The 13,097-nt window shown below is 58.4% G+C and overlaps 1 protein-coding gene across 5 annotated transcripts; it reads left to right on the top strand.

The window, feature by feature from the left end:
• Positions 1–774: 774 nt before the first annotated feature.
• On the top strand, positions 775–11,585 carry LOC136108075 (centrosome-associated protein CEP250-like). Of its 5 annotated transcripts, none has more exons than XM_071815476.1 (19): positions 776–907; positions 1,663–1,719; positions 2,438–2,520; positions 3,100–3,265; positions 3,516–3,622; positions 4,320–4,427; positions 5,015–5,111; positions 5,580–5,678; positions 5,834–6,012; positions 6,460–6,642; positions 6,863–7,007; positions 7,288–7,434; positions 7,621–7,851; positions 8,581–8,774; positions 9,324–9,451; positions 9,654–9,823; positions 10,717–10,872; positions 11,274–11,381; positions 11,469–11,585. In XM_071815476.1, exons 1-19 carry the CDS (start codon positions 809–811, stop codon positions 11,508–11,510), a joined length of 2,499 nt encoding a protein of 832 aa, XP_071671577.1. In that variant the 5' UTR covers positions 776–808; the 3' UTR covers positions 11,511–11,585. The 5 variants fall into 5 exon arrangements, with proteins under 5 accessions (XP_071671579.1, XP_071671577.1, XP_071671578.1 ...); XM_071815479.1 differs by lacking the exon at positions 776–907 and adding an exon at positions 1,136–1,501; XM_071815478.1 differs by lacking the exon at positions 4,320–4,427 and having other exon boundaries at positions 775–907.
• Positions 11,586–13,097: the final 1,512 nt, after the last annotated feature.

Genomic DNA, 13,097 nt, shown 5'->3' with positions numbered 1-13,097 from the left:
GAATTCGTGCAACAGACCAGTCTGGCCAAGGGGACTGAGCCCCGTGTGTCATCTTTGGTTCTTGTATTTCTTCATGAGGTGATGAAGTGTAGTTCAGAGAGCACGTGGTGCTGTGACTTGTCCGTTTTCTCTGGCACCCAGGCTCTTCTCTACCTGCTTGCAGTCTGTCCCGTTCATGCTGCAAAACAGGGAGGAAAAGGTTCCCAAGTGCCACCCGTGTGCGTTTGGTTTGCGCCCCAGCCTGGAACTCCTGCGCCAGGGCCAGTCCCGGGCTCAAGTGTGAGCTTTAGCAGAAAGCTCCGGCTGCTCCGTCGGCTCCCCTGGCCCACGGAGCTTTTGCGCTGTCCCTGCGCTGCCCCCTCCCTGCCCCAGTGTCCCCACACCCCACGCTCTGCTCTCGGGACCGTTTCCTCGCTCCTTCTCTCCCGGGCTCCCGCGGCAGCGCGTGCTGCCCGCACCGTTCTCCGGGGCCGTTACCGGTCCCTGCGCAGGGCTCGGTGGAGCAAAGCGCTGCCCAGAGCAGCACCGCAGCCCGGCGGGCCCGGCCAGGAGCGAGCAGAGAGAACCGAGAGCCGAGGAGAGAGGAGACAGAAGCGAGAAGAGCAGCGGGGAGCGAAGCGCTGCCCCAGAGCGGCCCCGAGCCAGCCCGGCTCTCCCGCCCCGCGGCTCCCGGTCGCGCCCGGCGGGCAGGGGGAGCCGCTCCGCCCGCCCCGGAGGCGCCAGCCCGCGGCCCGGGGCCACCTGAGCGCGGTCCGCCGGGCAGGGCGCGGAGCAGCCCCCGCCGCGGGGCCCGGCAGGGAGCGGGGCCATGGCGGCGCCGAGCCAGGGCTCCCTGCGGCGCCGGCTGCAGAGCTCGCAGGAGGCGCAGCACCGGCAAGCGCTGGTGGTGCGGAAGCTGCAGGCGAAGGTGAGGAGCGGGGGCGCCTGCCCGGGGGGAGCTGTCCGGGGCCGGGCCGCGGTGCTGGGGCCGGGGTGTCCGGGCCGCCCAGAGAGGGCGCTGGGCCGCGGCGATGCCGGGGGCGAACGCGCGGCCCCAGCGGGTTCCTTCCCGGAGCTGCCGCGGGCGGGACGGTGCCCAGCGCGGAGCTCGGGGGAGGCGCCGGGAGCCGCCCCGCTCCGCCCGGCCCGCCCAGGCGTGCTGGGCGCTGCTTCCCCCGCCGGCAGCCCCGAGCCGCTCGGCAGCCCTTGGCCGCCTTCGCTGCCGCTGCCCGGCCGGCGAACGGGCCCGGGCGGCTCTTGTGCAGCTGCACAGAAACCGCGTTGTGCAGCGGCTGAGCGGGGCTGGGGCAGAGCTGACCTGCTCGGCGGGGCTTGAGAAGCGACGTGGAAACTCCCTCCTTGCCCTCCCTTCAGGGCCCGGGGGACCTTTCCCCCGTGGGAATCTCGAGTTGGGGTCCGGGTGCCCATGGGGCAGGTGCTGCTGGCCAGCGCTGCCTTAGCATGAGCAGACAGTGCTGTGTGCGACAGAAACCCTGGCTGGCTGGCCTGAAGATCAGAGGAGGTGAAGCTTCCCCGTATGGTCACGACTTCTCGTTGCTGTATCAGCAGCGCCGTGAAATGTTCCGTGCTTGGGCTGCAAAGACTGAGAGAAAAGGGGATGCGGGAGGAGCCGCGTCTGGGAGAAGCTGCATTCGCTCATCTTCCTTCTCTGTATCCTCCCAGGTCCTGCAGTACCGGACTCGGTGCCGAGAGCTGGAGCAGCAAGTGGAGGCAGCAGGGGTGAGTGTGCAGGCTGCTGACTACAGACAGTGCACACAGCATTCGTTAACACCGGCAAAAAACACCTCTCCAGAGTGACAGTGACAGGAAAACAGGCTTTTGCTACCGGAGGGTTTCGGGAAGCGCTGTAATTCTGCCCGTCAGTGTGTGTGCAGTTGCCGTTCTTGGAGCAGCCAGGAGTCCCAGAAATGCCAGTCCAGAAATCCCCACCAAGAAGGATTTTAGTTTTGTGAGAGAGCGCTTTCCTGCTGGGGTAACGCGCTGTCCTCGGTCTCAGGAGAGGGCCGTACTGCCTGTTACGTTGTGGGGCCGTCTCTGAAAGAGAACCGGCTGGAACACGGCATTTCGGCAGGCGGGAATGCTGGCGTTCAGCACACAGAGCTGGCTCTTCTGTGCTTTTCTTTCTGCTTCGCGGCTAAAGTAAACCCGGGAGAGGAAGAGTAGGAGAGCAGGAGAGCATTCCTGGGCTTCAAGTGCAAGTGAGCGCTTGTGGTGCTGAGCGGAGGATCCCGGGCTGTGAGAGTGCAACAGTGGGAGACTGAGCAGAGCTGTCCCCTGCAGTGACACCCTTCCCCTTCCTCTCTGCTGTCACGACACTGTTATGCCTGGAAGAAGCCACGAGCTGCAGAGATACCAGCAAATGGAGGGGAGAGCGATGGATGCTGACAGTAGTGAAGGGAACACAAGAATTTGACTAATCTTTTCCTTTCTGCCTTAGGGATCCCTCCCCGGCAGGCGGGAAGCCACAGAAGACCAGAGCCTGGAGAAAGCACTGCTGCGGCTGGAAGAGGAGCAGCAAAGGTACAAGGAAGAAGCGTTCCCTCATAGCCGGTACCCTGGATGCTCACGGAGGGGAGGGAAAACCTGCCAGTGCCGCCTGCTCTCCCCAAGGGAAGTGGCTGGACGAGCCGCTGTGACAGGAGAAAGGTCCACGATGTGTTTTCTGTGGTGCAGTGACAGTGTTGTGTGCCGAATGGCTCTGTTCTGAGCGGGGGGTTGTTCCGGGTGAGCTGCAAAGGTCCCTTTCCAGCCTCAGGTGCTCCAGGGTTCAGTAGGTGAGGGCTCAGGACAGTGGTAGAGAAAGGTGATGGATGATGCAGTGATCAGACAGCACGGCGGGGAGGCAAGACGTTCACTGTGGGCATCATCAGAGTTGAGAGGAAGGGAGAACCGAACCTGTGGATGGCAATGGAAGGCTTAAAGCCAGGAGAAGCAGCTGAGCTGGCCATCCCAGAGAGATCTTGGTTAATGCCAGGAAGCGCTTTTGCTGCCTCTGAGTCTGACAACAAAGCCAGTGTTGAGGGAGCTGGGAAATCCCGGGGCTGCTGCTTGTGGGCAGCAGTTGTTGAGCGACCTCTCTGCTGTTTCTCCCTCTCCCAGGTGTGAGAATCTGGCAGAAGTGAACGCTCTCCTGCGGGAGCAGCTCGATGAAGCCGGTGAGGTTAATTCAGCCCTCAAAGAAGATGTTGCAAAACTGACGGCGGATTGGATGAGGGCCCGGGAGGAGCTGGGGTTGAAGGAGAGTGAACGGCGCCGTGAGCGCGAGGTAAGGAAAGGCTACGGGCTCGTCAGCCGTGATGCCAGAGCGGCGTGAGAATGGATTTGATTTCTGGCCGAGAGGTCTTGCTGTGTGGCAGCGGTGGCTCTGCTGAGCTGTGCTGGTGCTGAGGAGCAGGAGACAGGGCTGGGAGATGGAAGAGACCTGGTGCTGGGGGTTGCGCTCTCTCCTCTCTGAAAGACTCGAGCAGTGTTGGCGAAGGCTGGACTGGCATTTCTTTTTGTCTTGGCACGTTTAGGTGTATGACAGCTACGTCAGGGGTGAACACCAGCGTCTCCTCAGCCTGTGGTGCCAGGTGGTGACCTTCCGCCGTCAGTTCCTGGAGATGAAGACTGCCACTGACCGGTGAGTACGAGGGAAGGCCAGAGCTCTTGCAGGAAAGCTGTAGCTTCCTTCACACCTGCTGGGTGAGCCTCCGTGTTACAGTAAGTGTGGCTCAAGCCATGATTTCTCCTTTGAGAGTCTGAAGCAATGAAGCCATGAAGCTGTTTAGCTGTCTTTGGAATGATTTGGTTTGATGCAGGTTTTCAAACCAGACTGAGGGGCTCGGGCTGTGGGCAATGCCGAGGCCCTGAGCGATGAACTTGCCTGTGGTGATGTTTGGGCACATTAACTCGGGCACGGGCACACATGGACATGCTGGAAGAGACTCCCCACAGCTGTGCGTGCAGCAAGTAGAGCAGTCCGTTTAATAGAACGGTGGAAATCTGCCGTACATCTCACTGAATGAGAGTATGTTAATAAGCTAGAGCAGCAGCAACAGTCAGTAAGAGTCAGTGGAGGTCCTTGAGGCCTTCTGGCCGTCCCACACATTTCTTCTCATCTCTGAGGAGAAAACAGACTCATCCTCGACGATCACGCAGACTCATTGCTCAACTGTCCAGATGCGTCCTGGTCCCAAAGTGCCAGATGAGCGGCTCGTCCCAGCCAAGGCGTCACCTTTCCTGCCAGCTGGGACTGGTGCACAATGATGCGCTTCAGAAGCGAGTGAGCTGATAGAGATGGTGCTGTGAACACGGTCTCTTTCTTGATTCCTCTTCAGAGATTTGTCTGAGCTGAAGGCAGAGCACATGAGGCTTTCTGGAGCTGTGCTTGTGAGCTGCTCCCGTCCAACCTCTGGCGACCTGGAGAAGAAGGAGCTTCAGGACAGGTGAAGCTGTTTTAAACTTTGCTGTTACCAACATGATCTTTTGTGGCTGCTGCTGTGATTCGTAGATGAGCTGTGTTCATGTTTTAAACACACCCATTCTGCACAGCCCTGTTTCTGTGCCTGGTCAGACTGTTGCCTTCAACAGGATGGACAGAAAAACCGTCAGACTGACAGAAGCTGTTCTGAGTAAGACCAGACTGGCAAAGAGATTGCATAGCACAGTGTTTTTGCTGTTAGCTGACTCTTGGTGAGAAATGGAGAGCAGCATAAAGAGAGCTCTGTATCTGTACAGCCCTTTTCCTCCCCAGGGCTGCATTAAAGCAGTTGGGAGGAATGTGAACAGGAGCATCATAAGCAGTGTAGCTCCTCTGTGCTGACGGTTCCTTGCAAGACTGAGTACAGAAGACCTTTGGGGCAAGAAGGGCCATTTGGCACCCTCAAGCTCATTACCCCATAGAGCTGGATGCTGCCTTTGCTGTATTTCCTGGCTTGAACTTTCTCTGCTGTGCCTCTGGGAGCTGCTCAGCTCTTTCCCAGGCGATGGTGTGCTGTGCTTTTGGAGTGGCACGTGGACCTTCTCTTCTCAGGGTGCTGGAGCTCTCGGCCTTGCTTGTACCCTCCCAGAAGAAGAATGAGGAGAAGGAGAAGCCCATGGAAACACCTGACGACACCGTGGAGATTCTGGTGTGTTTTCCCTTGATCTGGGGGACAGCCCAGTGTTTGCTCCCCAGCCGTAGCACACAGAGGTGCGGTTTCCTCAGCAGAAGGAGGGGTAGAGATGCCACCTGCAGGGGAACATCAGGGACATTGCCAGAATGTTCCTTGTGTGTTTGGCACAGGTGCAGTCAGTCCGGGTGCAGCAGCGGCAGGGGAGCTGCAGACAGCTCCGGTGTCTTCCTCAGGGGTTGCACCAAGGCTGTTGTGCCTGGGGTCAAAGTTCCTTGGCACTGGCAGCTTCCTGGCAGTCTATGGAAACGAGCTGTCGGTCTTTCCCTTCTTAGTTTTAGCGAGGATGAAGTGGAATAGATGTGGGAAGGAATGCACTGGAATGCCGAGGGCTGAGGCTTCTGGGCACGGCAGTGCCGCTGAGGATGGGAACGCTGCAGAGGGAGCAGCTCTGCCCTGCCCACCCTTTCCTCCTTCTGTTCTCAGGAAGCTGGTTGGTTAGAGAAAGAACATGAAGTTCTGTGGAGTAAAAGTGCCAAAGAGGAGAACCTGTCCCTGCAAAAGCTGATAAAAGATATAACTGAGGTGTGTGCAGAGCTGGGACCTTGATCTCCAACCCCCTCCCAGCTTTTGCCTCCAGCGGAGCCGTCTCTCTGCTCACTGCTTCTCCCGGCTGTCTGGAGCCGCCTTGGCCGCTCCTCACTGCTTCTTTGTGCTCTTTCCCTGCCCGTTGCTTGCAGGCCCTACAAGAAGAGCTTTCTGCCAGGCAGGACTCCATCGATTCCCTGCTGCAGCAGCACAGGCAGCAGGAAGAGAAGTGCAGGACGCTGCAGCAGAGGCTTGAGCAGCTGCAGGAGGAATGCGCCACGTCCAGCAGCCAGCGGCAGCACCTCCAGTCTCTGGTGCAAGCGCTCAGAAGGTGAGCGTTTCCTCCTTCTCCTGCGGTCCAGAGGCAATCTGCTTCCAGTTCGGGAGCCCAGAGCTGTTGTGGGCAGAGAACTTGCCTGCCCTGCCTCGCGCGTGCCTCTGTTTGGCACCACAGCATCCTCCTGTCGCTGCTTTTCCTGCTCGGCTGTGCCTCCCAAGGCTGTCTGGGCGATTCAGAGCGATGCTGGCATACAAGGCGCCTCTCCCTCGACATGCTGCGTCTGCTTCTGCTCTTTGGGTGCCCTTTCCCGGGCACCGCTTCTCGCTGGCTGAAGGCAGCAGCCTGCCCGCCTTTCTGCTTCCCTCTTCAGTTACCCTGGGAGGGGAAGAGCAAGTTCTTCCTCCCCGTGCTCCCCACAGCTCCATCCTGGGATGAGGAAAACGGGATCTGTGACTCTCCCGGCCTCTTCATTCTTGTAACGGAGCCTTGTCTCTGCAGTGACTGTGCCAACCTGGAGAGAACCAGGGACGAGCTACAGCAGCAGCTGGAAGTAACGGAGCAAGAAGCCTCGCGTCTGCGTCAAAGGAACACGGAGCTGCAGCTGAAGGAAGACTCAGCCCAGGGGGACAAGGTGGAGCAGCAAGAGGCGATGGAGAGAGCGCGTCGTGAGCAGGAGCTGCTGTGAGCGTTCGAGCTTTCTCGGGGCAGGGGTGGGCATGGCTGGACCTTAGGGGCCCAGCGCACAAGGCTGAGTTGTGCCTGCTCGTCATTTGCAGCACAGAAGGGCGAAGGGAGCCCGCGGGCAGGGCTGGCTGCCATATCTGGACATATTATGTACTCTTGGTTTGGAGATGACAATGCTTTTAGGTTAAGAACTTGTTTGTCTTTCCCCGTCTCCCAGGCTGAAGGACTTTGCTGCGCTCGAAGGAAAACATTCATTATTGCAGAGTGAGCTGGTAGTGGCGAGAGAGACGCTGGAGGAGTCGCAGCTTCAGAGGGATCTGCTGGAGCGAGAGAAACACGAGCTGACCATGGCCCTGGAGAAGGTACGGTCACCTTATTCCTAGGGAGCACCTGTGGGAGAGGGAGCTGTGACAGCAGGACCAGCACCGGTGCTGTTCCTGGCAGGAGAAGACAGGGAAACCGTTGCTGTCCTTCTTGGGAAATGGGGATCCGAGCATACAGGCTCTTTGGGTGTTCAGTCCCCACGTGCTCATTGGGAGCGTGAACTGGGAGCGTGTCGGAGACACCCAGGGGATGGGAGTTGCTGCTGGGAGTCAGGCATTTTCCTGCCCTTGTTGTCACGTTGTTCTTTTGTCTCTGCAGGCCGAGCAGTCGGTGGCAGAGTTGAGCAGGACTCAGAAGCAGCTGAGTGTAGAAATAGCTGATCTCCGTGCTGCAGCAGCCAACATGAGCAGTATCAATGAAGCTCTTGCAGTGGAGAAAGTGCAGCTGAACCACCTTGTGCTGCAGGTGAGCAGAGTTGCCACAGCTCTTGCCAGCTGTTTGTCTCCAGCTGCTGCTGCTTCTCAGCCTTCTTGCCTTCCAGCAGTAGGACTGGCTGGCTGTGCAAACGTTGTTCCTTGTCCTGTCCAAGCCAAAGCTCCTTCCTAGGAAATGTTCCTGTCTTTGATGTGCTCTCTGCTTCTGTGATTGTAGCTGGAGCAAGAGAATGAGGTTGTGTCAGAGAAAGTGGCCGGGCTGGAGAGAGCAAGAGTCTGTGAGCAGGAGCGGCTGAGCTGGTGTGAAAGAACCAAGGCAGAGCTCTGTGCGGAGAAAGCCCAGCTGGAGCAGCTGCTGCAGGAAGCAGAGGAGCAGCAGGAGGGGCTGCGGGTGCAGCTGAGGAGACTGGCAGAGGAGAAGGAAGAAACCCGAGAGCAGCTCAGTGAGGTGAGACCAAAAAGCTGGTGCTTGTGGGTGGGCGTTTGGCTGCTTGGCTGAGTGAAGCTGTGTCTGCTGGCTGCTGCAGGCTTTGTGTCAAGGAGACACTCGGTAGCCCTGCAGGGCAGGGGGTTTGTTCCCTTCTTTTTGGCACCACGTTGATGGCTTGCGGAGCAGCTCTGCAGTTCTCTGCGCTGTCCTCTGCTTCTCTGGGTTCTTCTAATCCACCGGTCCGTGTTGGGCTCTTCCGTGGCTTTTGCTGAGCTGCAAAGCGGTGATCGTGTTGTCCATGGATCAGAGCGGGGCGACTCCTGTCACCTGTGGCAAAAGAAACAAACTGTGTAGCTCTGAATCCTTTTTCTGAGGCAGAATCCGGTCGGCAGCGGCTGAACATGAGCCGGCGTGTGCCCAGGTGTCCCAGAAGGCCAAGAGCAGCCTGGCTTGTCCCAGCACTGGTGTGGCCAGCAGGAGCAGGGCAGTGACCGTCCCCTGCACTGGGCACTGGGGAGGCCACAGCTGGTCCCAGGCAGCCCAGGCTGGCCTTGCACATCACTCGCCGGTGAGCGGGGCCAGCGCCTTTTGGCAGCCCAGGCTCTCGGTGCGGGACCAGCAGCTGCTCTCACACTTGGAGCCCCCGGGACAGGAGCTCTTTCTCCTCCCGCCCCCTGGCCAGCGGCGCTGGCTGCTCTGCACACAGCTGCACAGAAAGGGCTCCAGCTGCGGTTTGTCCCGTTCCAGGTGTCCCGGCAGCAAGAGTCGGCCAGCACTGGTCTGGAGCAGTTGCGCCAGGAGTCCTCTCGCCAAGGGCTCGCCCTGGCCAAGGTGTCCGAAGAGAAGGAGGTGCTGGTGCAGGAGAAGGCTGCCCTGGAGCTGCGCCTGGCAGCCGTGGAGCGGGACAGACAAGGCCTTTCCGAGCAGCTGGCAGAGGCCAGGTAAAGGGCGAGGAACCCTGGGCACGACATGACTCGCTGTCGGGAATTACAGAGCTGGTCAGCATTGCACGGGGCTTTCTTGCGTCCCCTGTGCTTTGCGGATGTTCTCACCTTCCAGGGACAGAACAGGGAAGAATCTTGAGGGGAGAAATCCCCTCTTATTGTGTCCCCCTGCAGAGCAATTGGAAGTGCTGATGGGATGCACCTGTGAGCAGAGGTTGGGCTTTTGCTGGCTGGCACAGACGTTGTCAGGAAAACTGCTACCTGTGTGCCATCCAGCAGGCAGCAGCCATTTCAGATTTGGCTGTCGAGATGAAATTCGGCTGGGCTTGCTGTGTTACGCTGGGTCCTAAGGAAAGCCTGGGCGTTCCCTCAGAGGGGCCTGCATTGCTAATTTAAATGGCAGAAATATGTTTGCTGTACACGGGTGTCCATGCAGCCCCTTTTCCGTTCTCAGGGGCAGGGATCTTGAAGCACTTGTCACTGGGATCCCTCCCTGTGGGTGTCAGGAGCAAGAAGCTCATTTCTCTCCGTGTCCACAACCCGCAGGCCGGTGAAGGAGACCCTGGCGCGCAGCCTGTTTGAGGCTCAGCAGCGCGTATCTCAGCTGGAGATCGCCCGGAGTCACCTGGAGATGCGGCTTCACACCGTCACGCAGGCCAAGGACGTGATACAAGGTGAGGCCCCATGTGCTTTGTTTCTGGTGATGCCCTGCCTAGACAAGATGGTATAAAACCAGCTCTCTGTCCGCAGTGCTTGTGAGGAGTGAAGGAGCTGGAACAGACCCCTCCAGCACTGAAACTCCAAGGGCTGAAGGTCAGTAAGGCCAGAAGCAGGGTCTGGGTAGACTCTGACTCTTGCCACTTGTGGGGTTTGCAGGGGAAGTGAAGTGTCTTCAACGTGAGCTGGAAGCAGAGAGATCTCTCCTGAGGCAGGAGCGGGAGAACGCGGCACAACAGCTCTTGCGGAGAGAACGGCAGCATGACGATGCCCTCAGACTTCGGCAGAGCGACCACGAAGCAGAAACACAGAGGCTCCTGCAAGACCTGGTAGGAAACAAGAGGTGTTGAATTCCTCAAGCACGCTCGGTGGGCTGGCTTTAGCAGAGGAACGGCCCGGGGTGTGAAATGGCAGCAACCGCGTGTCGCAGGCCGCACGTTGCCGGGCCAGCAGCAGAGCCGATGGCTCGTACTCGAAGGCACGTGGAGCCCACAGGACTGTGCTGGGACAGGAAATGCAGCCACAGATGGAGCGTGGGCGTGAGATGAGCTCAAGGGCAGGTTGGGGGCCCCACCCAGAGCGTGGCAGCACAGGGGGGCTCTTACCAGCCTCCCGTCTCCCATGGGGCAGAGTCCTGACCCTCCTGCCAGCTGCAGTCACGGGAGCTTTGTTCCTTTCTTGCTGCCCTTTCTCGGTGGACAGAGGGGTTTTCTTTGGGCCTGAACCCCAAAGGAGGGTGAAGCTTCCCATGTTCTGAGGAGCTTGGCTGGGGCTCCATCCTGAAGCGTTTTCCTCCCGTTGACCACTCTAATGTAGGGAACTCGGTAGAGTTTTATACCGATGGCTGAACAGCAGCGACACCGATGGTGCTTAGAGGATGCTTTCAGAGATGGAGATCTCTGGGCAACAGCTTTTCCGCTGTATTAAAATAATGGAATTGGTACTGTTGCGTGATCCGGTTAAAGGCTTCATTGCCATTCCGCATGTACTTGTGCCACAGCCCCAAAAGCAGGAAGGCAAATGAGTATGGATTTCTCCCAGGTGATCTGCAGGGGGCCCCTGGGAAGAGAGTTTGGGGCTGTTTTGGGCTGTGGCCCAGGGGGAGAAGAAGGCACTTGGCCCTGTCCAGTCCTGAGCGCGCTCACTCTCCCCGGCTTGTTCATTCTGGCCCTTGTAACCTGCGTGTGGCACCAGCTCCACCATCTCCTCTCTGAATCCCCAGCAGGCTGCTGCAGAAGGGGAGCAGCTCTCCTGGCTCTCAGAGAAGAGACGCCTGTCGCAGCGGCTGGAATGTCTGCAGGGAGCAGTTGCAAGGCTGGAACTGGAGAAGACGGAGCTGAAGCAGTACAACGCTGAGCTCAGGAGGACCCTGGAGCAGGTGAAACAGGCTTTCCCTGCCTCTGCAAAGCCTCCCGGTGCCCTGGAACACCACACGTTTCCCAGACAGCACTTTGGAGCCCTCTGCTGCTTTCCTGCCCTCTCCCCGTCCCCCTGTGCACACTCGCTGTCTATTTTCTCTCCCTTCTGGCACCCGTTGCCTTCCCAAATGCACATTCACTGGGGTACCACCCTTCCTGCCCCAGTGTCCCCATCCACACACACTGGACTCTCTCTTGCCCTTTCTCCTCCATATTCTGCTTCAAGTGCGTTTTGCCCCAACGTTCTCAGGTGCAAGTGACAGTCTCTGAGCAGAAATCTCCTTGCCCTGATGTGCAGGGGTCCTTCTGCAACTCGTTTGGTGGCCCGAGTCTGTGACCCTTTCTCCTTCCCAACGTGCAGGTGGAACGTGAACGGAGGAGGCTGAAGAGATGTTGCCGTGGTCGGTCGCTGCCAGATGCGTGCGCATTGTCTCTCTCTGACCAGCGGAAGGTGCCGGCTTCCAGACAGGTGAGAACAGGATCGCACTGGGTGGCAGGAGGGTCTGGCCATAGGGAGGAACGATGGCAAATCCCAGTGGTCTTTTGCCTCTTTCAGGTGGCCCTCCTGGAGACACAGCTGGTGCAAGAACCAAAATAGAAGCAAGGACTCCAGGGGCAGTCACACCCTTGAAGATGAAGGAAGGGAATTTTAACCCCCAGCTACTGGGGGGGTTGGGGGGGGTGGGTGGGGAGATGGGGAGCAGGCGGATCGGAAAGGTTGTACCCTCCGAGTACCTCAGCCCATGGGGAAAGGAGGAGGGATCATTGCGGCCGGGAGCTAGGGCTGGGGAACTGGGGTCAATGGGGGCTGCGTTCCCCGCGTTTTGGAAGAGACCCCACAGGGAGATGCCCGGTGGACTCTTCCCTTTAGTTGAATAAAGTTTTTCTTTTGGTTTGACTCCTCTGTCTCTTTTTCTGAACACGGAGCTCTAGCGAAGTGAATTTCTGTGCAGCTGCCTCTGGGTACCCAGCACGGCGCTCCCTGTGCCCTGGGTGCCGGGCTCTGCGTTTCTCTGCCCCGGGAGCTCCTTTTCTCCTTTTTTCTGTCTCAGGCCAAGGGTGATGGTTTTAAACAAAAAGAGGGGAGAACTAGACTAGATACAAGGAAGGAATTTTTTTAGAATGAGGGTGGTAAAATACTGGCAAAGGGTTTCCCAGAGAGGTGGGATGTGGGGAAGCCCTGCTGAGGAGAGGGGAGAGAATTGGGTAGTCAAGTGGTGGGCTATGGAGATGATTAGGGGCCTAGAGCACCTTTCTTATGAGGAGAGAGCCGTGTCTGTTCAGCTGGAGAAGAGAAGCTGAGAGGGGATCTCATCAGTGTTTATAAATATCTCAGGGTGGGTGTCAGAGGACGGACCAGACTGCTTTCAGTGGGGCCCAGTGACAGAGGAGGGGTGACAGAGCACTGGAAGAGGCTGCCCAGAGAGGTTGTGGAGTCTCCTCCTATGGCTGGACTAGATGATCTGCAGAGGTCCCTTCCAACCCCAACCATTCTGTGACTCTGTGAAATCTGCCAGGATTGGCTATGATGCTCTTCTTGTGTGTGCCCAGGCAGTGGCCTGTTCCGTATCTCATGTCCCGCAGTGTGTCCTCAAGGCCTTGTGTCACAGTGGACACTTGCCCTTGCTGTCAGACCAAACGTGCAAAACCCCTGACGAATGCCAGGGCCACGTCCCCAGCAGCAGCCCAAGCTGGGCCGAGGGCCACTGTGCTGGGGAGGCTGTGGCCAGACACCACTTGCATTATTCCTGGGTGCTGGTCTCCTGTCCTGGGCTGCACTGCAAAATCCTGAAGAATGTGGCTGGGGCAGAAATCTGCTGTGCTGGGACCTTTGGAGAGCAGTACCTGTAGTTCCTGTGTTCCTGTCCCTGTCTCCTCTCTCCCCCGCTGCCACATGGGCAGATTCCTTGCTCCGTAAGCTGCTTCTGACTTCTCTGGAGTGTGCCAGCACCAGCGAGTGGGATAGTATTCTGGGGTACAGTCGATTTCTCCTTGTCAGATAATGATTTATATCGGAAAGGGACTTCTTGAGACCATCTACTGCAACCTCCTCCTCAAACAGGGACAGCTGGAGCAGGTTGCCCAGGACCACGTCCAGTTGGAGACTCTACCTGTGCCAGTGCTTGAGCACCTTCAGCCTGGTGCAAGAAACAGGCAAAGATCTGTTGAGACTGGAGAAGAAGGA

This window comes from Patagioenas fasciata, chromosome 16 (genome assembly GCF_037038585.1).
Source record: "Patagioenas fasciata isolate bPatFas1 chromosome 16, bPatFas1.hap1, whole genome shotgun sequence".
Taxonomy (NCBI): Eukaryota; Metazoa; Chordata; class Aves; order Columbiformes; family Columbidae; genus Patagioenas; species Patagioenas fasciata.
This window is presented reverse-complemented; position numbering and strand designations above follow the sequence as displayed.